Raw genomic sequence first — 24,414 nt, forward strand, 5'->3', positions numbered from 1 at the left:
CTTTCTCTTTTTCAATTTATTTATTGACATCTGCATACTTGCAGATGTCAATATATTTATTGACAACTTAAAATTTTAAACAAGCTAAGATAAAATATTTCTTAGATGCCTAATGTAAAGCTTACAGTTCTTTTTTTGCTAATCTGCTCTGTCACAGTTGTTTCTGCCACTGGATCCAACTGTATTTTATATTTATAAATTTTTTAACAATGAGAGGCATTTCCCGAAATATTTATAAATTAACTAAATCTTGATTTCACAATGGTTTGGATAATTTAGTATATTACCACAAGGAATTTTTGTAATTGGCAGCATTTCCGAAAGCTGATTGCAATGAGTGCCACGCTGACGCTTAAGTTCAATGTTATTTATAATTGCTTTATAAACTGCAAAAACCTGGTTAAAAATTTAATACATCAGTTATTCCATCATTGTATCTTTTTCCAAACCCATAATACTTTCTTATTTTCTATTAAAGAAATATAGCTAAATTTTGCTAAACTATATGCAAAGATGATACAATCATCCCAGTTTTTTGATGCATTTATACAAACTGTTTATACGAATACTGAACAGTCTAACTCTTCCTATTAAACCTTGATTAATTAAAATTTCTAAAAGATATTTTATTGTTGACTTGATTAAAAACAAGTACAAAAACAACCCAAGTAAAGGCAACTTTGTATGATAAAATTCGTCAACTACTAGGAGACTTCTAAATAAGTTTAATAATTTTGATTTATTTGTTTACTAGTTTATGGTTTATTTATTTACTAGTTTGTTACTTCTTGTTGCAATATTTTTTATTGTAATCTGTATCTAAAAATTAATAGCAAAGTATTTTCTAGCGAAATAGATCAAAACAAATTTTTACTCTAGATAAGACTTATTTTTGTTGTCTAATCAAAATTTAAATTGGGATGTACCCATAAAATTTTAACTAGGGATGTACCGAAGCTAAGATTTTGCCAAAGCCGAAGCTTAGGCCAAAGTCACTCTGCCAAAACCAAAGCTTTGGCCGGAGCCGAAGCTTTTTCACTTACATAGGTAAAATTTGCTTTCAGAATTTTCAAAATTTGCAATTTGCAGGTCTAGCTAACTAGGGATAATATTGATTGTTGAAAAACATATTTTAACATTTTACTGCAATTATAATATGTAGGGGAGAGTGGTGTACCTCAAAGGTATTTTCAAACTTTGACAAATAAAAAAAGAAAAATACTTACAATATGACCTGTAACAATATATTTTCTTTAACTTAATGATATTAGATTCTCTAGGATTTTTTATTAAACACCCAAATTTTTTTATTAAACATTTTATATAACATCCAGACAATTTTTCATCCTTTTTTATTTTTAAAAAATAGCTTACACTACGGCCTAGGTACACCACCGGTGGTGTACATTGGAGGTATGTATGTTGTACCTTGGAGGTATTATTGTTTTAACAGATTAAGTACTCAACATGGTAGAAATTTGATATAATGTTTACTTATAGGGTAATTAGACTTCACATCAGCCTCATTTAAGATGATTTTAATCAAACTAGTTAAATTTATATAAACTCTTTATTAAATTATATATATATATGATTATAAATTTAAACTAATTCAAATTTTGAAGTATTAAAAACTTGCATAAGAAATAAAGTTTATAAAGAAAAGAGTAATAACAAAAGTCTACATTAAAGTTTTGTAAATTTAAGTCTTTCACTTTGATTTAGTATTTGTCTACTCTACGTTTAGGTTATCAAAGGTAATATTAAATGATAGTTTTTCCAGCTGTGAGGGATGTGGCAACTGAAAGGCCATGTCTGATTTGTCCAATTCATACACAGTTTTATCTTCTCTAGTAAATCTTTGTGGTTTTGTGTCCTTTTTCAAGTACTGAACTTTAAAAAATGTGTCAGCAACTTCTAGCACCTCTGCTACTTTTTTTTTTAGGCTGGTCTTCATACACAGATTGCAGTCGTTCTGTTATAGTGGATGACAAGAACTCATCATCTTTGAAATTGTTTTTATTCAGTGGCTGAAGGCTACTTACTAGAAAACTGTGCGTAATGTTGTTTGGAGTAAAAGTTAAGGGAAATGCTTGTCCAACAATTTCTGATACATCATAGATTGTTGCTGGTTTCCCAGTATTGCCTGGTTTTAACATCCAATCCTTCATTTTATTTTTGTAATATGTCTTAAATGGACTAAATACGCCTCTGTCTAAGGGTTGCATTTTGTGACTAGTGTATGGATGAAATGTAACACTGATTTCGTCAACATGTTAAATCCTGTAATACCTTGCTTTTGCTCAAGCCTAAGAGCTACTTCATAGTTCTGAAGAGTAAGTGCTACATTTTTCTTATTAAAAACAGTTAAGCGCGCAAGACTTGTTGCTCAGGCTTTCTAAGCGATAATTCTTTAGAATATTTTTTCCAGAAGATTTTCAGCCACTCTTTTCCAGCCATCTGGTTTTTATCCCAAGATGCATCATACTTTTTTTGATTTGCTTTCCCAAGTTGGTAAGCCAATTTTCAAACATCTTTCAAAGTCAGTCCATAATGAAGATCAGCAACTTTTAAAATGTAATCAACTAGAAGTTTATCGTTTTCTACCGTGAAGACTTGCTTAACATTGTTGTCTTTCTTATAACAAAATTTTTCTAAACCTGATTCAAGGAATTTGTTTCTGTGTCTTTTTAAGGTTGCTTCAGGAATGTCAAAGTTCATAGAAGCTCTGTATATAGACAGTTCATTGTTCACTATAAGTTTTACAGCTATTTTTTATGTCTTCTTTTTGTATAGGTTTTCTTTTAAATCCATTTTTACTTCTAGGCATTTTATTAATTTTGTATTTTTTGGTTTTTCTGAAAATAAATGAAAAATATTAAAAACAATCAAACATCAGTACAATTAATTTTTCATAAAATGAAAGGACATCATAGTTTTTAAAGCATAATTGAAAATGCTTTTATCAGTATTTTTCATATTATTGTTTTTAATTACCAAGCTATTTATTGGTAAGCTTATTACAAAAATAATTACAATGTAACAAAGAAATACACACATCTTATTACACATATTATACTAAAAAAATTCTTAATTAACAAAAATAATAATAATAAAATAATAAACTATAGCGACATTAAAGAAGTACTTTCATAACAAACTTACTCAAAATAGTGTTTACAAAATCATGCAAGTGTGTACCTTGGTGGTACCACCAAGGTACACAACATAAGCTACCTCCAAGGTACACCGCTACCATCATTTTTACAAAATCGCTACCATATATTTATAGGTTAAGAGTTAAGCAGTTTCAAACATGCATAAATGTAGCTAAAAACATGCTTTACAAATTCTGATAATCAGTTTTAAAATAAAGTTCTACAGTTGTAGAAAAAAAAGAGTATGCTTTAAAAAAATTACTTTTTGGTGCCGAAAACAAACTTTTATTTTTATTTCAACAACAAATGTGTTAAGCAGTGGTAAAACAACTTTAATGGTCTTTAATGGCCAATATATGCAACTAAAATTTCAGTTTGAATTCATCTTTCAAGATGGCAGCAGAGTTGACGTGCCTCCAAGGTACACACGTCTCCAAGGTACACCACTCTCCCCTACTACATATTGCAAAACATATGTACTTTAATGCAGAAGGTATTTCACTACCACCACAAATCATCAAGCTTTTTTTTAAATTATGCAATGCCATAGGATTTTAGGATGTAGCTATGCCTTGTTTGAAAATAACTAATTTGAAACTAAATAGAAAATAACTAATTTGAAAATTAATTGATTTGAAAATTGACATTAATTTTCAATTAAATTTGTAATAAATGAATGAAATAACTATTTTATTTATATATTTTTTATTCGTGCCATTTTCTTTTTAGAATTTGAGTTTTCCCTTTTGGATTTGTGCTATTACACTTTTTTTCCCCTCAAGTGTTTTCACATTTCTGTGAAGCATTTATTTTGTACTCATTTGGTCAAAAAAACTGTATATGTCCATGCTTATAAGTTTTCTTTTTTTGATTTGACCGTCACAATTAAAGTCTTTTAAGAAGTCAACTACTTTTGCTTGTTGTAAATGATACTCTAAATGAAAGCTGTAGTGATCTAGATATTAAAATTCCTAAAACATATTATGATCCGTTTCTTTAAAAAATTTAATTTGAAACAGGGTTTAAGAATCATTTCAACTTTTAGACAATCATTACCTTTGTATGCATGAAAACGACTAATGAAAACTTAAATAAAATATAAAAAAGCACGCATTGATTTTGATAAGAAAGTAAAAAAAAGTTACAATATAGTTTGCGGCACGTCGCTATGTGTACTATGTATGCTGTGGCATATGTCAAGGAATCAAAGTAAAGGAGCAAATTACGAGTAGTAGAATTATAGTAATTATATCGTAAACAATAAAATTATTTTATGTTTAATATAACCGTAGCTTATTACCTTTAATTACCTGAAAAAACTCGCTAAAGCCAATGATTCGGCAAAAACTGACCGTGGCTTCAGCAAAAGTGCCGAAGCTTCGGTACATCCCTAATTTTAACATAAAGTTGCATAACTTTACACGCTGCAAAGAAATCTAGTTTTTAAGTTTTTTAATATTTATAAAAATTGAAGTAGAAGGTCACAAAGAAGTAGCAAAAACTGAATTGTTCATTAAACTTTTCTAAAAAAGTTAAGAATAATTAGTTAAACAACAAGTATAGAATTTTGGACCCCCCCCCTCCTTTCTCCCTACTTTGATACAGGTTTTAAAAGTTTGAAAGCTATATCTCTCCTCTTCCATAAAGCCTCATTTAATGCTGATTGCTTCAGAAATTATGTTCTTCTTCACTATGATACAAAATAATCAATTTAAACCATAATAAAAAAACAAGCATATCCTAACATCCAATCATATCTCATTAATGAGTTATTATTTGCACAAGATAAATTGGTTTATCTATATATTAACCTCACACACACATAAATATATATATATATATATATATATATATATATATATATATATATATATATATATATATATATATATATATATATATATATATATATATATATATATATATATATTCCCACCAGTTGGTAGCATCTGTTTGTGAGAATCATTATTTGTACAAGATTAACCAATTTATCAATTGTAGTCATAATTGTAGTCATATATTGTGTCTAAAAGACTGACTCAGAGCATATTATTTGGGAAATAACTAATCAGCTTAACTCTTTTTTAAAGAAGTTAATTTTATTATATAGCTATTTTATATGATAAGAACTGTTTATATATCATTCGATAAATCTTACATATCAATTGATAAAGTCTTGCATATTAATCTTTTTCATAACCTCTATATTTAGTAAAGTTTTTTTAATTACTGAAATATTCATTTCTAACCACTGTATTAAAGTTGTCTTTGATAGGCAATGCTCACCTTCATTCCCAGTAATATCTGGAGTAATAGGTTCTATCTTTAATCCTGTGTTATTTCTCATCTATATTAATGATATACCTGACAATTTACATCTAAATTTGCTGATAACACAACTATATACACAAATCTTAAGAAAAAATGAAAACACATTTGCATTCTGTCATCATGTTTTAGAATTGATCCTTGAGTCATTTTAGAAATATTTATTTCAAAAGGAAACGACATTTGATGATATAGATTTTTTAATTTTTTAAAAGGAATATTTTCACTCACTTGAAAAGTTCCTCTTAAAACTTCCAAAAGGTTCCTTGATCTTAAAAATTTTTTCTTTAAAACAAAACAAATAGAACTTCCATTTATTTAAAGAAAGTATTAAAATCTAAGCATCAAGACAATTAAGTACCTGCAGAATTAGCAGTTTTTCTATTAGGTAAAAACGAGTCCAAGAAATGGAGAACATGATACTAGTTATCAAACTTGGTAGATAGCCTATTCGGTGTTTGCACCAAAGATGTTAATCTTTCAATAAAATTTGATGGAATCTAGTTAAAATAGCTTAAAATTTTTTTTTTGATTTCAGGCTGAATCATTTAGATTAAAGCTTAGTAAGAAGCTTATGATGCGCAATAAAGACTTCTTTAATCAAGCTCTTAACCATAAACTTCTGAAAATGTGACTGCTGTAAAAACAAAAAAACGAACCTTGCCAAGGCCGCTGCGCGGAGAAATTAAGTTGACATATAACATATGACAAATATACACCTATAACATATGACAAATATACACCTAGTTTTACTTTTTATCTTTAGCCCAATGGATTTAGCACCTAAATTTCATTTAAAAGATAATTCTGGTAAGAATGTTTAAACTTGCTGGAAATTGTTTTATTTATTTTTTCTATTATTTTATTAAGTTTTAAGATGTCATAATTTTGTTAAGTTTAAAGATGTCAACATAGTTTTGTACAGGTCACATGTTACAAACTTATTAGAATCAAACGGCTATGTACACAGTGATTAGCTAGCAAAAAATGCAGTAGATGTGTTATATCTGAATTTTTAGAAAATAATTAACACAATCTTTTGCGAATTATTAATCCTCAAGTTGAAAGCTTGTGGAACTGTTGAAAATCTTTGTGATTGGATTATAGACTTTTTCACAAATAGAAAACAGAGAGTGATACTTGGAAAAGACATCTGACTGGGCTAATGTTACAAGTAGTGTGCCACAAGACTCTGTTTTGTAACTTTTTGTAAACTGTATACCAACCACTCTAAGTTAATAAATGAGCTAAGTGTTAATAGTATTCTGGTTGATGCTACTGTCATTCAAAAAAACTTAGATAAAAAAGAAATGGGTTTAATTAATGATGCGTAACTTAGAAAATGTAAAGTTATGTATATTGGAAGAACCAACCCTTGCACAAACTATTTGTGACACAAAATACAATTTAAATCATGAAAAATCAGATGTAGAAAGTGATATGGGTATATATGTTTTAAGTAATATTTTCATAAGCTTTTCATGCTTGTAAAAGCTAACAGAATGCCTAATATGTAAAAAAAAGACATTTATATCAAGAGATTTTAATTTAATGGACCAAGGTTGTATAAAACATGTCAGGCCTAAGGATTAAAAAAATGGGAAGCACTATAAAGAGAGGCAACCGAAGCTGATGCTGTGTTCCAATAGATTATATACAATACTGTATTTAGTCTATTTAGTTTTTAGTTTTTTTTTTTTTATTGTAATACTTATTAATGAAAGGTTTTTTAAGATTTTAGAGCCCTAAGGATAGATTTTGGGCATGGGGCCTCCGACCCACTAGCCATGGCACTGATCATAGCTAGTGGGTTAGTACCTGACTCACTTCAAACCCCAAACTGTTTCAGAGGAGAGATCACACTTGAGTTCAGCTGCTTTTTCCAACTGATTAAAAATAGGTTTTTTTTCTGACTGGAGTAATAGTTGTGTAGTGTGTAGTTTTGTAGTGGGCTACTTTAAAGGGCTTACTTTAGATTAAATTAACTTTATATAAAGGGCTACTGCCAATTGTCACGAAGATCATTAAAAGATAAGAAACAATACAGGACCAAGGATGGAGCCTTGTGGTACCTAATAAGTTACTAAAATTGAAGAAGAGAGTTGACCTTCAAAAATATATTTAAAATTGTGTTAGGAAAGAAATGACTCAATTGTTTTTGCTGCTGGACTTCTTTGCTGTTGAAAAACATTCCTAGATACACCATATTAGCTTATGAAGAAGTCCAGCATGCCAGACCTTTTTGAAAGCTTTCAATATTTCAAAAACAATAGCCCTTCCCTTGCTGCCTCTATCTAATACATGATAGAATCTGTTGCAACAGTTAACATGTTAGTCAAGATGATTGAAAACCATATTGTCAGAGAGTTGTTAGGTTCAAGATGAGATGTTAGAAGTTTATGGATTAAAGGTTCAACGACCATGCTAATACCAGAGTGAAGACTGATTGGATGATAGTTAGAGGGGTCAGAGATTTCTCCAGAGTTTTTAAAGATTGGAACTACAGATGAAATTTTCTAGCAGGAAGGAAAACAAGGTTCAGTTGAACACTTGGTAAATATATTAGAGAGTACTGATGATTGGGAGAACAATTTTATTAGGCTATTGTAAGAATATTTATTATATTTGTAAGAGTGTTGTCTGGACTACAAGCTGTAAAAGAGTTTTATTGAGAAATGACTTTAGCAATGAAAGCAATTTAGATGCAATAGAATCAAGTCTTACTATAAACCAGCGAAAAGAATTCTATCCCAAACCCAGTCATACTTCAATTTACCTATGATAGATTTAACATCTATACAGAATTGATTAACCTATTTCTCTGGAATGTCAGGAAGTGTGTAGTCGAGAAAATCAATAGAAATGAAATTGAGAAAAAATTCTTTGTATATGGCTCTCATAAAGTCTGTAGATCCTAGAAAAAAAGTCTCTAGAAAATCTAAAAATTTTTGAAACTCTGAAAAACTAGAAAAAAAGTAATCAAAAAATTGACCTTTGTGTTGGAGCTTAGCTTCAACACAAAGGTCAATTTTTTGACCTTTTTCTTGTTTTTCAGAGTTTCAAAGGTCACAAAGGCATTACATTAATTTTTTGATTTTCATAAAAAAGAAAAACTGTAAAATGGAAACAGAAAGCGTAATTTTAAAGAAATTCTCATGTGGTCTATTGTTATTTTAAAAAAAATTAGAAACTACAATCAATTTTACTTTAAAAAAAAAAATGTTTTTTTTAAAGTTACGTTTTACCACTTTTGTAGCTTTGTTAAATTTTCTCAGTTCAATGCAATTTTTTATTTATTTTAATAAAAAATATATTGTAATAATAATTCTTAATTTTATAATTAAGAAATAAAATATAAATAAACATAGAAAAACAAAAAATAAAACTGCAGCTTTTGTTATTTAACTTTTTTCAAGAAAATGACTCAAAACCTAGTTTATCCTAAAATATCAGTACATGTTTTGCTTATTGCTAAGTACAAGTGCTAAGTAGCTAAATTATTAAAAGCAGCTAGTTAATTATTACTAATAAAATCAGTCGTTATTATTAAATTTAATTAAATTATTACCCAGTCAATACATCTGGTATCAAATGCGTTTACTAGAGTAATAATAAACTGCAAAAATTTATATATGCATGTACATAAACATGTATATATAGTATTGCAAACTGTATATATAGTATTGTATATTTGTGCTAAAATGTTTATATCCTGTGTAAATGCTCAAAAGTTAAAAAGGTTTCATTTATAACTTAATAAATAAAACATCTAAATGATATGTATTTATTTGAACTTGCTATTTACTTAGCTTCTCATTTTCTGAGAAAACTAGGTAATCTTCAAAATTAATATTCTTTAATCATTTTCAAATTTACTTATTGTGTTAATAATATTAAAATAAAGGGTGCAAATTTTTTTTTCTATATATTTGTAGTTCCTCAGTTATGGTCGGACAAACTTTCGGTCTTTTGATACTTGGCAAGTTACTTTTGGAGTTTTATGATTTTTATACTAAGTTTAAAAGCAATGTGTCCACTGCACCCTGAATTATGCTTCATATTTTAGAAGTATAGGTAGAACTTTCAGTGCACCCTGAATTTTGTTTCATATTTTGGAGCCTTCAAAAAAAAAATCAAAAAATCTGCGGAGAAATCCTTTGTCTAAAAATCATAAAAGAAATTGCACATTTTTGTGGGGGCTTTGTTTACAAAAATACCTATGAATTATTAATCTGTGAAAAAATGTTTTAACTAGCATTCAAAAATCAGCCATTTTGAAAAAGGCCCAAAAGTTTAATGTACAGATTTTGTATTATTCTATATTACTATCCTTTAAATGCAAAAATAACTTAGTTGGTGATATTGCATTATCTTAACTTTATGTCAAAATGGTTCTACATCTGATTTTTTTGTTTGTTTTGTTATTTATACCATTGTAGACATAAAAAAATGTTCTTTTAAACATTTTCAACCTGTGTTTATTTACAGTTGTTTGGTATGGTTTATTAAACATTAATTTAATTACTTCAAAATTGTTACGAACAGAGTATTTTTATAAGTATACTTTCAAAAAAAAACTATGTTGTTTAATTATGTGAAGTGTGTACCATCTCCTTGTTTTAATGAGAAGATTATACAAGAAAGATGTCCTGACTTCAGATGTCAGAGGCTAAAAAAAATCTCTGTTTGCATCATATGATTGTGTAAAACAACTAGTGTTTAATTCCCCTCATTGTATAAAATCTTAGTTATATGTTTTTAGATTTTAAAGTTGCACCTAGAGATAAAATGGACAGTAAAGTCACTCATGAAAACCAAGGGTGCATAAGAATGGACACTTATGAAAACCAAGGGTGTATAAGAATGGACTTTTATGAAAACCAAGGGTGCATAAGAATAGACACTTATGAAAACCAAGGGTGCATAATAATGGACACTTATGAAAACCAAGGGTGCATATGAATGGACACTTATGAAAACCAAGGGTGCATATCAACTATTGGTAAGTCTATATATTCTTTAAATAGATTTAACTTTGGTAATAATTTTTTCACAATCGTATTCAAATAAAAATTTAAATTGCTAAACTTTAAAATAATTATTTCAAATTTTTTATTTTTATTAACATTAAAGGTATTGCCTCAGTACCTCCAAGCAGATGCTGTCACCCAATACATGAATTGTTGGCCAAAAGTTATCTGCTGTTAAAAGTATTTTGATAAATATGAGATGTTTCAGAGTGATATTTGATTGATACTAAGATAAGTACTGCCACTATCAAAGACTTAGTACAAGACACAACTGAATTTTATTTTGAGCCTAAAGAAACTTTACTTTTCGAATTAAATGTTAAATAAGCTTCATCTACTTGTAACAACTTATCAGAAGTACATCAGCTCTATTCCTTTTATATTAAGAAGAAAAAGATACCTGACATTTGTAATGGAACTAAAAATAATTGATGAAAAAAAATTGAAAGAGCTATGGTACGACTTGCAAAAAGGTTTGCTGAAGGCTTTGCCCCAGATCAGACCAAATCTTTATCTCAATTATTTTAAATAGATCTTTAGTAACTTCAGACAATGGTGCAGCACTTGAAGATCTAAAAAAAAAATCTGCTGTTAAAATTCAGTTATTTTTATAAATATATACAAAAAAGTTAAACTTTTTGTTGTGGAATTATTTTAACAATGCATTACAATAGGGTATCCTTTCCAAGAAGGATAAGATACCTCATGGGTACCTTAAATGTTCTGAAATGAATATATTAAAAGTAGGCCCCAAATTCAAAAATATGTGATTTTAGCTCATGATTTTCAGACAAAGGAAGGGTTATCCTCATGTTTTTTGATTTTTGTTGTGAAAGTTCTGCCTATACTTCCATAATATGAAAAGAAACTCAAGATGCAGTGAACTTATTGTTTTTAAACTTAGTTTAAAAATCACAAAATCACAATAATGGTAATGACAGTAATGACTCTCTAAGTATTAAAAGGTCAAAAATATGACTTACCATAACTTAGCAACTATAAATATTTAAAAAAAAAATTTCATATCAGCATTACTATATGTAAAATTGAGTGTATAATATGGAGTAATAAAAATCCATACATTGTAAAATTGAGCGTGGTTGACAGATATCACTTTTGAACCAAGAGTACATTTTGAGTGATTTGCCCAGAATTTCTCAGAATTTTTTTCTGATTTTCTCAGAAAGTAGCTCTTAAGTTCAATTAGTTTTATTTTAATTAGGAAAAATTCTATTGTGAGAAAAGTTCAGTACAGTGGTGTAGCAAGGAATTTTACACTTGAAGCTAAAAATAAATATTGTGCTCATTTGTTCCTTTAAATAAGCTTTTCTTGTATGTTTTAGGCCTGGTATCAGTAACCCTTGTGTTTTGCAGCAATATATTATATATATATATATATATATATATATATATATATATATATATATATATATATATATATATATATATATATATATTTATATATATATAATATATTGTGTAAATAAAAGAAATTACAGTGTTGTGCTATTCTGTAATTATACTTCTCTTGTATATTAATAGATACAAATATTGAGAATCATGCGGTACTTTCAAACACTGAGGTATCTATCAAACAATTTAACAAATGATTATACTAAAGCTATCATATTTGCAAGATAGTTATTAATCTGTGTAATGAAAAAATTCTGTTTAAGGCGTACACCTATTTAGGTTGTAGGGCACCGCTGAAATGACAAAGAGTTAACATATTTTCCTATTTCTAGCTTTCAGTGATGCAAAATTGTCAATAATTTTATCAAAGTTAATTTTGGAAGACATTTCATGTTCAATAGACAAAATAGCCAAATTAGGTTAGCATTATTGTCTTATTGTTGAGCGTAGATAGCTTTTTATCAATTTTAGCTTTGAGAAGCTTCTTTCACAACTAGCTATTGATACAGCTATTGTTAAAAAAGTTCTGATGGCCGCAAAAAGATTAGGTACACTTTCTTGCAAGTGCCATTTGAGAATCTAAGACATCTAAAGCACTTATATTCTTCAACTCTTGCAGATCTATTGTAGAGTTTGTTTGGAACACAGTCATATGACATCGAAGACAATTCACTTCAATTAACTTTTCCAATGGATTCAGCTCATTGAAAGTTTTGCACAAATGCTCAATCTGGCATTTGATGAATTCATTATTTTCTCCACTCAGCCATACTGCAGTTTTTAAAAAGGGAATTTTTTATCAAGTTTTTGCAACTTAGTTGAGCGGTTCACAATTTCTGCTTGTAGCCTATCCACAGCTTTGTACTGTTCTCGCTTAACTTCATCTACAAGACTTAAGCCAGCATCTCTGGTTTGTTCATCTGGCATTTTCTTTTGTCATCAAACTCTTTTTTCTGTCACGGTATTGTATATTTGGCATATCTTCAAAGCATAAATACTTGCCTCCTTTACAACTGTATCTCGTTTTTTGGCTAGAAACATCGCTAATGTTTCCATTTTAGGGCATATTGATCTAACGGAAGTTCTTTTATTTGTAGAAACATTTATGCATCTTTAATTTCAACTAAGAGAGTGCTCCAGAAGTAAAAAAAAGCTGAAAAGGGATGTCATGACACATAGTGTGATATTTCCAACATCACCTTTTGTTTCAATAGTCTCATGGTCACCATCCCTGAGCTCTTCAGAGGATCTATTATATCATCTAGACGTGATCCAAGAGCATGAACAGTGTCATGTCTGGAACTCCACCTAATCTTAAAGAGCGTTTTACATTAATTGGCACATGGCTCTTCAAAACATCCCATCTATGAGTTGAGGCTAAAAAGTAAGTGTAAATTTTTTTCGGCTGTGCCAAAGAAAGTTATTGACTGTGTACCACTACTACCTACTGTATGCACACCCGCAAAATTCCCGCAATTGCACGATATAAAATGAGCTTTGGGATTGATTGCCCATATTTGTTTTTGGACCCCACCTATATGTCCAGCCGTTGTAGCTGCATTGTCATAGCTGTGAACATAACAGTTTCCTATTTCTAGTTTATTTGCTACTAACTTATTGAAAATTTGAGTCGTAATCACTTCTGCTTTTTTTCCATTTAACTCAATGAAATCAATAAAAGACCCTAATCTCAATATGTACATATCTGATAACTTGAGACAACTGGTCAATGTGGGATATATCGTGTGTGCTATCAAAATAATAGTGTATTATTTCGACTTCCTAATGTCATCCCTTTTTTTCTAAAGATGTTCAACTCCATTTATTGACAATCTAAATTTCTTACACAAGATTTTTGTCAAGAACCACTTGCTTATATCAAATGGCAGATACATGCCTATGTTCAATAAATTTGCAATATCTTAATTTGTTCTTTTTAATTTTAGCGGTAAAATTTTATTAAAGGTATTCTCTCTTCTATAAATAATTAAAGAACATTTGCCAGATTTTTTTAAAATATCCCATGATGCAAAGTCTTGTTTACTTTAGACACTAATCAAATACATGTTGTTCCACATAATTATTGACTTCAGAAGCAAGGAAATCTTTATCTGTAGTTTATGTCTTTGTTTAAAAAATCTCCTTTAACTATATCAAACAAATATTCAAAATCACTGTTTATCATAAAAGCTTGCTATTTTTTATAAAATTGTGCAGGTTTGCTGGGTTGTTAAAACAAAAAACAATGGAAACGGTCTGCCCTGGGCAATTTCCCCTTTGGCCCCCTCCTCGCTATGCTACTGGTTCAGTAAAAATTAAAACAAACCGTTTTCTTTTTTTTTTTTAAATCACATTTACTTTCAAATCTGCTTCTAAGTTAATTTTTTTTGTGCTGCTTTTTTTTCAACTAGGCTGTCTAATTAGTAAAATAGATTGCTAATACAGCTATGTTAATAAACAAATGGATTCAATATGAGACTCAATAGATTAACACATATTTCTTTTTCTTTTAACTTTTTTTTTTAAATTTGTATCAGATGTCTCTCCAACAAAGAAAACTTGTATAAAAAATCAGGATGCACAAGAAAATAAAAAAGTAAGTTTTAGTAATAAAAGTGTTACTTTACTCTTCTTTTTTTCTTTAAATACTTGTTTCTTTAATCATTATGTATATATTTTTTTGCAGTGTTTATATTAAAACTTTTGTTTTTGAATAAAAAAAAACCCCATCTATCTTGATTATATTATGACATCTATGCCCACCTGACATTTCATGCTTGTCTAAGTATCCAGTACTTGATATACAGAGAGCTATTAAACAATATAAAAAAGATTCAAGGTAGTTAGTGTTACTCTTAAAATGTTAACAAATTTGTTAATCTAAAGAAAAAGAAACATTGTTTAAGGCAGTCCAGAATTTATTAACAATCTTAGATATGACAACAGTATTCCATACAAAGATGGATAAAAGTTATTTATAGTGAATCAAATTAAAGAAAGAAAAAAGGTAACAGCAGTAAATTTACTGTAGATATGATATATAGCTTCCAATAGGTCAGTAGTTATATATAACCTATGAGTATGCAAAGTAAAAGACTTTAAATTATATTTACTGTTTATGGTTATGGGATATCAAACTTTTTTTATTAATGATAAGCCAAAAATAACTATTAGTTTATTTTTAGCAGCCTAAGTGATCAAAAATGCTGATTATTTTATAGTCAAGAATATAAAATTGTATGATTATTGAAAATTAAAAACAATTGGACATTAATGGAATTTTTTTGGTACCACTGGGCTTATTGGAAATAAAAACAAGTGTCCAGGACAACTTTTATACTGCAATCGAAGTGAAAGGATTTATTAATTTCAAACTATTTCTATTATACAAAGATAGCTTGTAAAGTCAGCCAGGATTCCAAAAGTAGATGGCAAGGTTATTGCTTGGTTTAAGATTTCAGCTGCAAAATATTTTCCTTTTTTGAGTAAAACTTTTTTTAAAGTAATAAGAATTAAACAATAATCATTATTTTTTCATTAAAAATGAAAAACTAAAGACCGTGTGAAAAAAAATAAGCAATTGCTTTTACTTTGAGTTTTTGGAGTAATTACTCAAATTACGTGAATACAAATTTTGAGCAATTGCTTTTTTTTGCACGAAAGCTTTTACTCTGAGCAATTGCTCATATAAGAAAAAAGGGCGTAAATAAAAAAAGCTTTAACTCATAAAACGGATTATTATATTCTATTATTGTGGCAAATTAGTGGTTTTTGCACCAAAGTTCTACATTAAATGTGGTAAATCCAATAGTGTGGGAAATAATGATTTTACCTGATGAGCAGAGACAATTATTTACATGTCATATTTAAATAAATAAAAAATAAATAAATATTTGTCATATTTAAATAAATAAAAAAGTATTTATAAAAGTTCATCCAAACCATACAAGTTTGTTATTTTAAAATAAAATGTTTTGAGAGTGAAAAGTTTATTGAGTTAATATAAAATTACTTAAATAAATTTTTGTTTTGTTTTCGCCGTTTAAAAAATAGGCCCCCAGTGAAATACGATGATTGTTTTATTTTTTGATAATTGGACATTCATGTTATTATTTTACATTATATATATATATATATATATATATATACACACACACCTATAGTATCACTTGCGGGACAGGTTTTACAAAAAAAGCAAATACTTACAGAGACATTTGTGTACCCGCTAATTTTTTGTCCCCATAAGCATAGTTTTTTTGTAAAAAAAATGTTCCCATAAGCAACTTTTATATAGAGAAAAAAGTACATACATTGACTATCAAATAGCCTGACTTGCAATGGAGTGCAGCTACATCAACTGAAGGTTTGGTTTGGGTCAGCATCAAGGTCAGGCTTAGGGTTTAAATATGGTTATATTACTGTAATTGTTCAATTTTGTAAATAGATGAAAATAAAAATGAAATATAATATATAATAAATATATAAAAACAACAAAAATAAATATAAAAAATGTATTTTTATAATAAAATAATAAATTTAAACATATATAAAGTTTAAAAAAATACATAAATATGATAAAAATAATATGAAAAAAGTAAAAAAATAAAAAAAAACATGATGGTAACAAAAAAACATGTCCCTGTAAATGCCGACTAGGAGTATATATATGTGTGTATATATATATATATATGTATATATATATATATATATATATATAGATATATATATATATATATATATGTGTGTGTGTGTGTGAGTGTATATATATATAAAATATATATATGTATATATATATATATACACACACATACACCGGCATATAAATTTCATGTATGTATATATTTATACAGCATATATATATATATATATATATATATATATATATATATATATATATATATATATATATATATATATATGTATATATATATATATATATATATATATATATATATATATATATATATATATATCAGGCATTGTTTTTTTACGGATATTTCCAGAATTCCGGATATTTTTTTCAACTTTCAGTTTTTTATGGATGTCTAAAACATTTTCCATAAATACAAGTTTATGTACAAATTTTTGTAATATATTTGTTTTTTAAGCTTTTTCACTCTTCACTCTTAAAAAATTATGAAAGTTTGAGAAAAAATTTAAAACAACTCAGTTAAAAGCAAAATTAAAAGAAAAATAAGGGAAAACATTCCGGATTTTTTCGAATATTTTATCCAAGCAACTTTCCGGATTTTAAAAATATGGCCTATATGATCTGTGATATATATATATATATATATATATATATATATATATATATATATATATATATGTATATATATATATATATTACTCACATATATGCACTGGCGTATATATTTTATCTTCGCATTTGTTATCATTATTTTCATTTTAGTTATTATTATTATCAGTCTGATTTGCGCTAAAAGGTGGCATTTTTAAACAAAAAATGCAAACAAACGATTTCTTTTGGTAGAAGAATAAAGCATTTGCTCCTAAGCAGAAGCAATTACTTATCAGTAAAAGCAAAACTTTATTTTTGAGCAAATTTTAACACTAATTTTTGAGCAATTACTTTTACTCAAAGCAATTGCTTGCGAGCAATTGCTTTTTTTAATTCACCCGGCCTTAAATCTTAATTTTCCAAAAATTTTCTTTTTTTTTTGTCTAAAGAAGGCTTATTTGAACTAATTTTACATTTACATTTTTATTTCAGTGAAAAGTTTTTTCACACAAATTTCTATTGCTATATTTTTTTTTATAGTTATTATATTTTAATTTGAATGAAATTTGATTAAAAATATTTATAGGATATATTATTATTTATTCAGCCTTTCCTCGACCATAACCCTGGCCTCAGTTTGTTTTATTAAACCCGGCTTTGTTTTATAAACAACTGGAACTGATTATTGTTAAGACAAATATCAGTTCCAGTTGTTTTAATACATAACTATTGCTTTATGAAAGTAGTATATGCCTATTAAAAAGATCTAATTTGGCAAAGTGTATACATGAGTTTAAACATTTAAATTTTGTTGATTAGATACATTCATTACATTCAAGGCAACTTGCAGACATCACTAATATAGAAAGGTATTTTAATGTATTCTCTTTTTTGGGGTAGGGGAATACAAGTGTAACATGTCTGAAATTTTAAAAATTTAATTTGGGGTGAATTTAGTTTATTTCCTGTCCATGTAAATAAGCATATACAGCAGCTTAATCGAGACCTCTACCCTCTGCCATATAATTAGAAATATTTTTTAAAAAAGGTTTTTTTTATTTTTTATTTATTTAGTACTTTTTTATTTATACTATTTTATATCAATCAGTGACGAATTCAGGATTTTTTGGTGTTTGAGATTACTAACTTCCAGACATAGAGCAAACTCCAAGCATTTGTATGTTTATACTTATGTCAAAAAATGATGCTTTGCAATAAATTGCAATAATTGGAGGTTGGGAATGAAAAAGTTCTTAAAATTTGTAACCTCCTCAAATTGAGGGGGGTTTAAACTTTATATGGTCATAGTTTTTGAGCGCTGAAAGATAATACTGTGAAACTTTAAAATTATCAATAAATATAAGTCTAGTTGAGAATAGTACAAAAAATATTTTATCAACTTGTTGCCCCTCACCTTTGAGGTGGGGGTAGGCGGGATAAAGTTAAAGTGCTTTTTCATTCCCAACCTCCAATTATCACAATTTATTGCAAAGCATCATTTTTTGATGTAAGTATAAACATAAAAATGTTCAGAGTTAACTCTATGCCTGGAAGTAAGCTATCTCAAGCACGAAAAAATCCTGGATCCATCACTGATATTAATGTAGTTATATATTTCTAATTATACTTTATTGTTATATATTTAAACTTTTGATTGCTGTAATTACTTTGGTTACTATGGTTACAATAATTATAACTTAAGTTTATTTATTTTTTTATAAAGATCAAATTGTAAAAGTATAGCACTCTTTCAATTCTTTATTAATTAATTTTTCAAGTTTCAATGTTGGTTTTCTTAAATGAGATTAAAACAACCAAAGAAATTTAAAAAATCAACAAACTCAAAAAGTCATTTAAAAAAAGAATTTAAAATTTAATTTAATAAAAGAATTTTAAAAGTACTAACCAACTGGTTTACTTATATAATATTTTTCATGTTAATATTTATGTCATTATATATGTTTATATGTTATATCCTAATCTTTTTTATATAGTGTATCCCTATTAGAGATGTAACAGAGGTGTATTGGATGTGTAATGAAGGTTTATTGGGGTCGAATGTTTAAACTAAAACTTTCAATTCACAAATTAAAAATAACTTTTAATTAATGATTTAGTTTAACTTTTTTATACTAAAACAATGTGGTTTTTTTTTTTTATTTTTTTTTTTTTCATGTTTATGTTATTCACCTCCCCAAGGCACAATTTAAAATTATCAAAGCTTGAGAAAATTAAAAGAAATTTTCGACTTTACTGAGCAGGAAAAAAAATGACATTTATAGTAATGATGCTACAGTCAAAGCTCTTTATTATATATTTATTTCGATATATTATAGTTTGATTCCAATAAAGTAAACTTTAAAGTATAATTTCTAAATAATGTAATAATAATGCAACAAAAGTTACATCCTATTTATTTAGAAACTATTTTTCTAAGGTTTTGTTTTTAATTTTTTATTTATAATAAATTATTATTTAGTAGCTAATCATAATTAGTGTATTTAAAATAATCTGATTTTACTGAGACATAATCTAATATGGTTTACTGAGACATTAAACTTGCTTTAAATAGATTATAAAGGAAACGTGCCTCGGCCCCATTTTGACCTCACCCATTACAAAAGTGTGTTTGTATGTTTGATATGTTTGACATAATGTGTGTTTGTATGTTTGATATAATGTGTTTGTATATTTGATACTGTACAAAAAAAATTTGAATAAACATTTTATAAAAATAATTTTATATTATATAAAGATTAAAAATACATAATTCAATATTTAAAAAATGCTTTTATACTGTTTATTTTCTAATTTTAGGAATAATCTATCTAACACTTTACACAAAACATGTGATTATGAAAGACATCAGGTAATTATTTTTAATTAATGGAAACTTCTAGGCTAAAGCATACTATGCATTTCCAAAAAGACATTAGGACTCACAGGTTTTTCACATTTGACCATTTACTATTGGTCCAATTCCTACATTTTTGGTTGAACCAATATATTGTTTACAAAGGAAGATAAATAATTATTATTATTACTATTTAATAAATAAAATTTATTAGACGTTTCTTTTTTAACTTGACATTTGTTATGGCTAGGGCAACTAAAAACAAGTAAATGAATCATTTTCCCAGTATAACTTATTGGAAATGAGTTACCATGTTTAATAAAAGTAGCTCGAGCAATAAAAAACATACCTCAAAGTAACACATTAAACTTGTTCTGCTTATGAATTAAGAGTGTTCAAAAAAATAAAGTTTTCAAAACGTGAATACTCAAGAATAGGGTGTAGTGAAAAATTTTTTTTTCCAAAATATAAAATTTAAATATTATTTTCAGATGTCCATAGACATTTTAAGATATACTATAAAATTTTGTTTTCCATAAATTCAAAATAAATTACCAAAATGGGGTAAAGGGGGGAGTTATTAACAATAAACAGTCATAACTATTAAACACAACATATTTTTGTTAAAATTCAAAAACTGTCATTAAATTTTTATCTATTTCAAAATAATAATTGAAAAAAAAAATTAAAAAAATTAGTATTAGAGATTTTTAAAAGAAAGAGGGGCGGTGGCGGGGGGGGGGGGGATTGAGTTTTGAGACCAAACTTAGATTACCATTTTTTTTTGTTTGCTACCCTTATTTGCCACATTTATAGCGGGAATAAAATATCAAAAATTTTGGCTTAACCTTTTCAAAAAATAAAAAAACTATATGAAGATTAGACCTGCAAAATGAGCCTTTTATGGATTATGGACCCTGTTTAGTATAAATTAAAATGTAAATTCGTGAAGATCAAATAAGTTTAGAAATATATATATATTCACTTTCAAAATATAAAAATTATATAATCATCTGTTTTAGGTTTTTTTTTGTATTGTTTTTAGGTAAAAGTTTACGGTGATGGCAACCTGCTCGGATAAAACCATCTCTTGAATCATGTCCATAGACAGCAGCACAAGCTCTTGTTGTTTGTTTAACAGCCCGCTCAACACTTTGTGTGTGGCATAGTATGGAGTCAACAACCATGGGATTTACCTTAAAATCAACTACTGTCTCAGTAGTAAAGCTACATGTTTGAATTGGCTCAAATACATTATGAGTCCAAGAACATAACTCAGTGAGATTCTTAGCATCTATGTTTAAATAAGAAGAATGAATCCTTTCTCGGACAGATGTTTCTCCTTTGTCGAAACCTTTTCTGAGCTGTAGAATACGATCCACTACAAAAACCCGTTCTTCCACTTCAGAACTGCAAAGCAAAGTGGCTAGAACAGCTTCACTGTGAGAAAACCAGGCTCTTGATATGACATATTTTTCAACAATATCCCTGGTAACCTGGTTTTGCATTTTTACTAATCGTAAGGTTTCTAAAACATGTCTTGGACCCTCAATAAAAGACCACCTTACCTTTATATCAAACCACATTGGATAGTAAACACCAACAACATATTCAACTAAACGACTTAAAGTAATAAAGTTTTCCCCACATAGTCCATGAAGTGATACCCAAATTCGCATCAGTCTATTTGCAGTGGTCAACCATCTGCTGTGATTAACAGGACCACACTCCATCTTTATAAGATCTATAGGTATGTTACCTGAACGTATAGCCAAAATCATTTTATACCCATAGAGCTGATCAGTTGAAAGATCATCGATCACATCTTGAAATAATTCAATTGGTCTTTCACCAATGGTTATTGTTGGAAATGCCTGAGCTAATGGAAGTAATGTAGCACAATTCAATAGCTTACCCACGACTCCGCTAAACCCATTACTAGAAGTTGTTTTACCATCAAGTTTCTGAATAAGATGCCTAAGCGGAAGCTCATTAGTATGCAGCATACATATAATCCATGTTAACTTTTTATTTAAAAGATCCTCAATTGTTTTTATAACCCCACCTAATCTTCCAGTGTTAACAGCTGTAAAGTCTGCTCCAATATACTGTAAGTTTATATCAAATTTTCTACACCAATCTGCCATAGGTTTGGCTATTATTAACGCAGATTTTTCGCCTACTCCAGGCTTAAGAGGAGAGAAATGGAATACATATTTTCCACCTGGTTCACTAGTGACAGTGTAGAAGTCCATTTTTATTGTCTTAAAATAATATTTTAATGTTGTTTTATCTTGATTATTAAAAAGAGTTAAATTGTTTCTACCGTCAAAAAATAATGCTTTAATTTCTTCTGACTGATACAACTGTAAATCTTCTGTCTGGAGCTTTTTCATTACTTTTTTTTTTCCCTATGAATTTTGTGATGGTCAATAATCAGTTTATTATCTTTTTCATTAACAATCCCAATATCTATAAGAACTGCAGAAGAAATAGCAGCAGCTTCTCTGTTACTTGTTCCGTATCTTAAAACTGTTTGAGCAAGAAGAGGAAAGTGATTTGTATTGATGACAGATTGCTTTGATCCGTCGTCAATTTTGGTGTCCATTAACTGGCTAGAAGATTCATTCGCTTTCTCAATCACATCTACCTCTATTTCTTCATTAAAAAACTTATTATTACTTAACTCTACTTTCTTCTCCTCTAATTTTTTAAACATTAAAGGTTTTTCTTTCCTTTTGCATTGCTTAGCCAGCCGAGTATGTTCTTTTTTATCTCTACAATGTATTTGGTACACACTTTTCATTCCAACTATCAATCTCTGAGCTCTGATAAACTTCAGCTCTATTTCAGAAATTTTCAAACTTAATGGACAATTACAAATTGGAAGAAAAGCACAATGAGAATATTTTGGGTCAGAACAAGTTGGATCTTCCTTGCATTTAATACTATGTTTGCAACGAAGAAAATCAAATAGTGTGTCCATTTCATTATATAACTTATCCTTTCGAGTATTTGTCACTCTTCCCCAAACAGTTTGAGTAACTCTTTTCCACTCTTTTTCAATTCTCTGAACGATATAGTGATTAGGTTGAATTTGAATATTGATATTCACTTTTTTATACTGTACAACAACCTAAATAAAAAATATATATTTAAAATAGCTATAATAATGAAAGAGTAGAGAAAAAATATAATATATAATAATTTCCTTAAAATATTAGACTTTGCTAACTTTACAAGATGATTTTTTGGCAGCTTCGTGAATAATTTCTTTTGACACATACTGAAGATTGGCGTCTAAGGACTCCATTTCTAACAACAGTAATTGTATTACATTTCTGAGGGTTGGTAATTCAGAGGGTAACAAATCAGCACCAAGACCAATGAATTCTTTAACTTTTATGCTGCATGGGCAAGAATTACTACGTGTCCTTTTTATTTTATTCATAAAGTGTATTAATCTATAAAAATTATATCTGTATATATATATATATATACATATATATATATATATATATATATATATATATATATATATATATATATATATATATATATATATATATATATATATATAAAATATACATAAACTTTAAATTTTTTGTGATTCTTTAAATCATAAAAATTAACAAAAATATATAAACATATTACGAAAGTTAATTAGTTATCCTAAAATTGATTTATTTATTGAACTTAATTATTTATGTCCCTAAACTTATTTATAATTCTAGTTAAAATCTTTAACCTTTGCACATCAGAATCTAGAAAACACTTACAATTATAAAGGTAAACAACGCATAACTTATAGAAAGTAACTTTACAGACCATAAAAATTAGAGTTAAAGATTTTTGTTATTTTATGAAAATATTTAATATTGTTTTTTATAGTAAAATAATTTACAAAGATAAAATAAATTGTTTTGATAATATAAAAATTAATTTAGTAGTTAAAAAATAAGTGTTATTAATTTAACTTATGTAAATCTGTATTTTGTTTTTTATTCAATGTCTCCGTTTATTTTTCTTCCGACCAAAAATAGTAACTTTATTTAATTTAATCATTATAAAATATTTAAAACTTCATTTTGGTAATTTATTTTCAAGATATGGGAAAAAAAATTTATAGTATATCTTAAAATGTCTATGAACATCTGAAAGTAGTATTTAAATTTTCAATTTCGAAAAAAAAGTTTTTTCACTACACCCTACTCAAGAAGCCAAATTTGGGGCAAATATTAAAAAAATGCGATAAAAAAAAAAATTTCAAAAATATTGACGCTTTACTTGTGAAATATTGACGTTTATCTTGTTGTGTATCCTGGTTTTTTCATTTGTTGTTTAAAATAAAAAAAGATTTCACATAATTTATGCAAAAAAAAAAATTCT

At 27.6% G+C, this 24,414-nt stretch overlaps 2 protein-coding genes across 3 annotated transcripts in view; one reads left to right on the top strand and one right to left on the bottom strand.

Annotated features, from left to right (window-relative positions):
* The window catches only part of LOC136080616 (uncharacterized), a 67,321-nt gene that overhangs the window by 40,592 nt on the left and 2,315 nt on the right, over positions 1-24,414 (top strand). For both annotated transcript variants that reach the window (XM_065797484.1, XM_065797483.1), the window contains exons 10-13: positions 6,253-6,296; positions 14,467-14,525; positions 17,991-18,040; positions 19,989-20,040. In XM_065797484.1, coding sequence (XP_065653556.1) covers positions 6,253-6,296; positions 14,467-14,525; positions 17,991-18,040; positions 19,989-20,040 — 205 coding nt within the window. The remainder of the gene's footprint in view (positions 1-6,252; positions 6,297-14,466; positions 14,526-17,990; positions 18,041-19,988; positions 20,041-24,414) is intronic.
* LOC136080615 (uncharacterized) lies at positions 20,855-23,485 on the bottom strand. Its single transcript, XM_065797482.1, has 2 exons — positions 23,261-23,485; positions 20,855-23,161 (listed from the first exon to the last, which is right to left on the bottom strand). The coding sequence occupies exon 2, from the start codon at positions 22,419-22,421 to the stop codon at positions 21,027-21,029; it is 1,395 nt and encodes a 464-aa protein (XP_065653554.1). The 5' UTR covers positions 22,422-23,161; positions 23,261-23,485; the 3' UTR covers positions 20,855-21,026.

This window comes from Hydra vulgaris, chromosome 05 (assembly GCF_038396675.1).
Source record: "Hydra vulgaris chromosome 05, alternate assembly HydraT2T_AEP".
In the NCBI taxonomy this organism is placed as follows: domain Eukaryota; kingdom Metazoa; phylum Cnidaria; class Hydrozoa; order Anthoathecata; family Hydridae; genus Hydra; species Hydra vulgaris.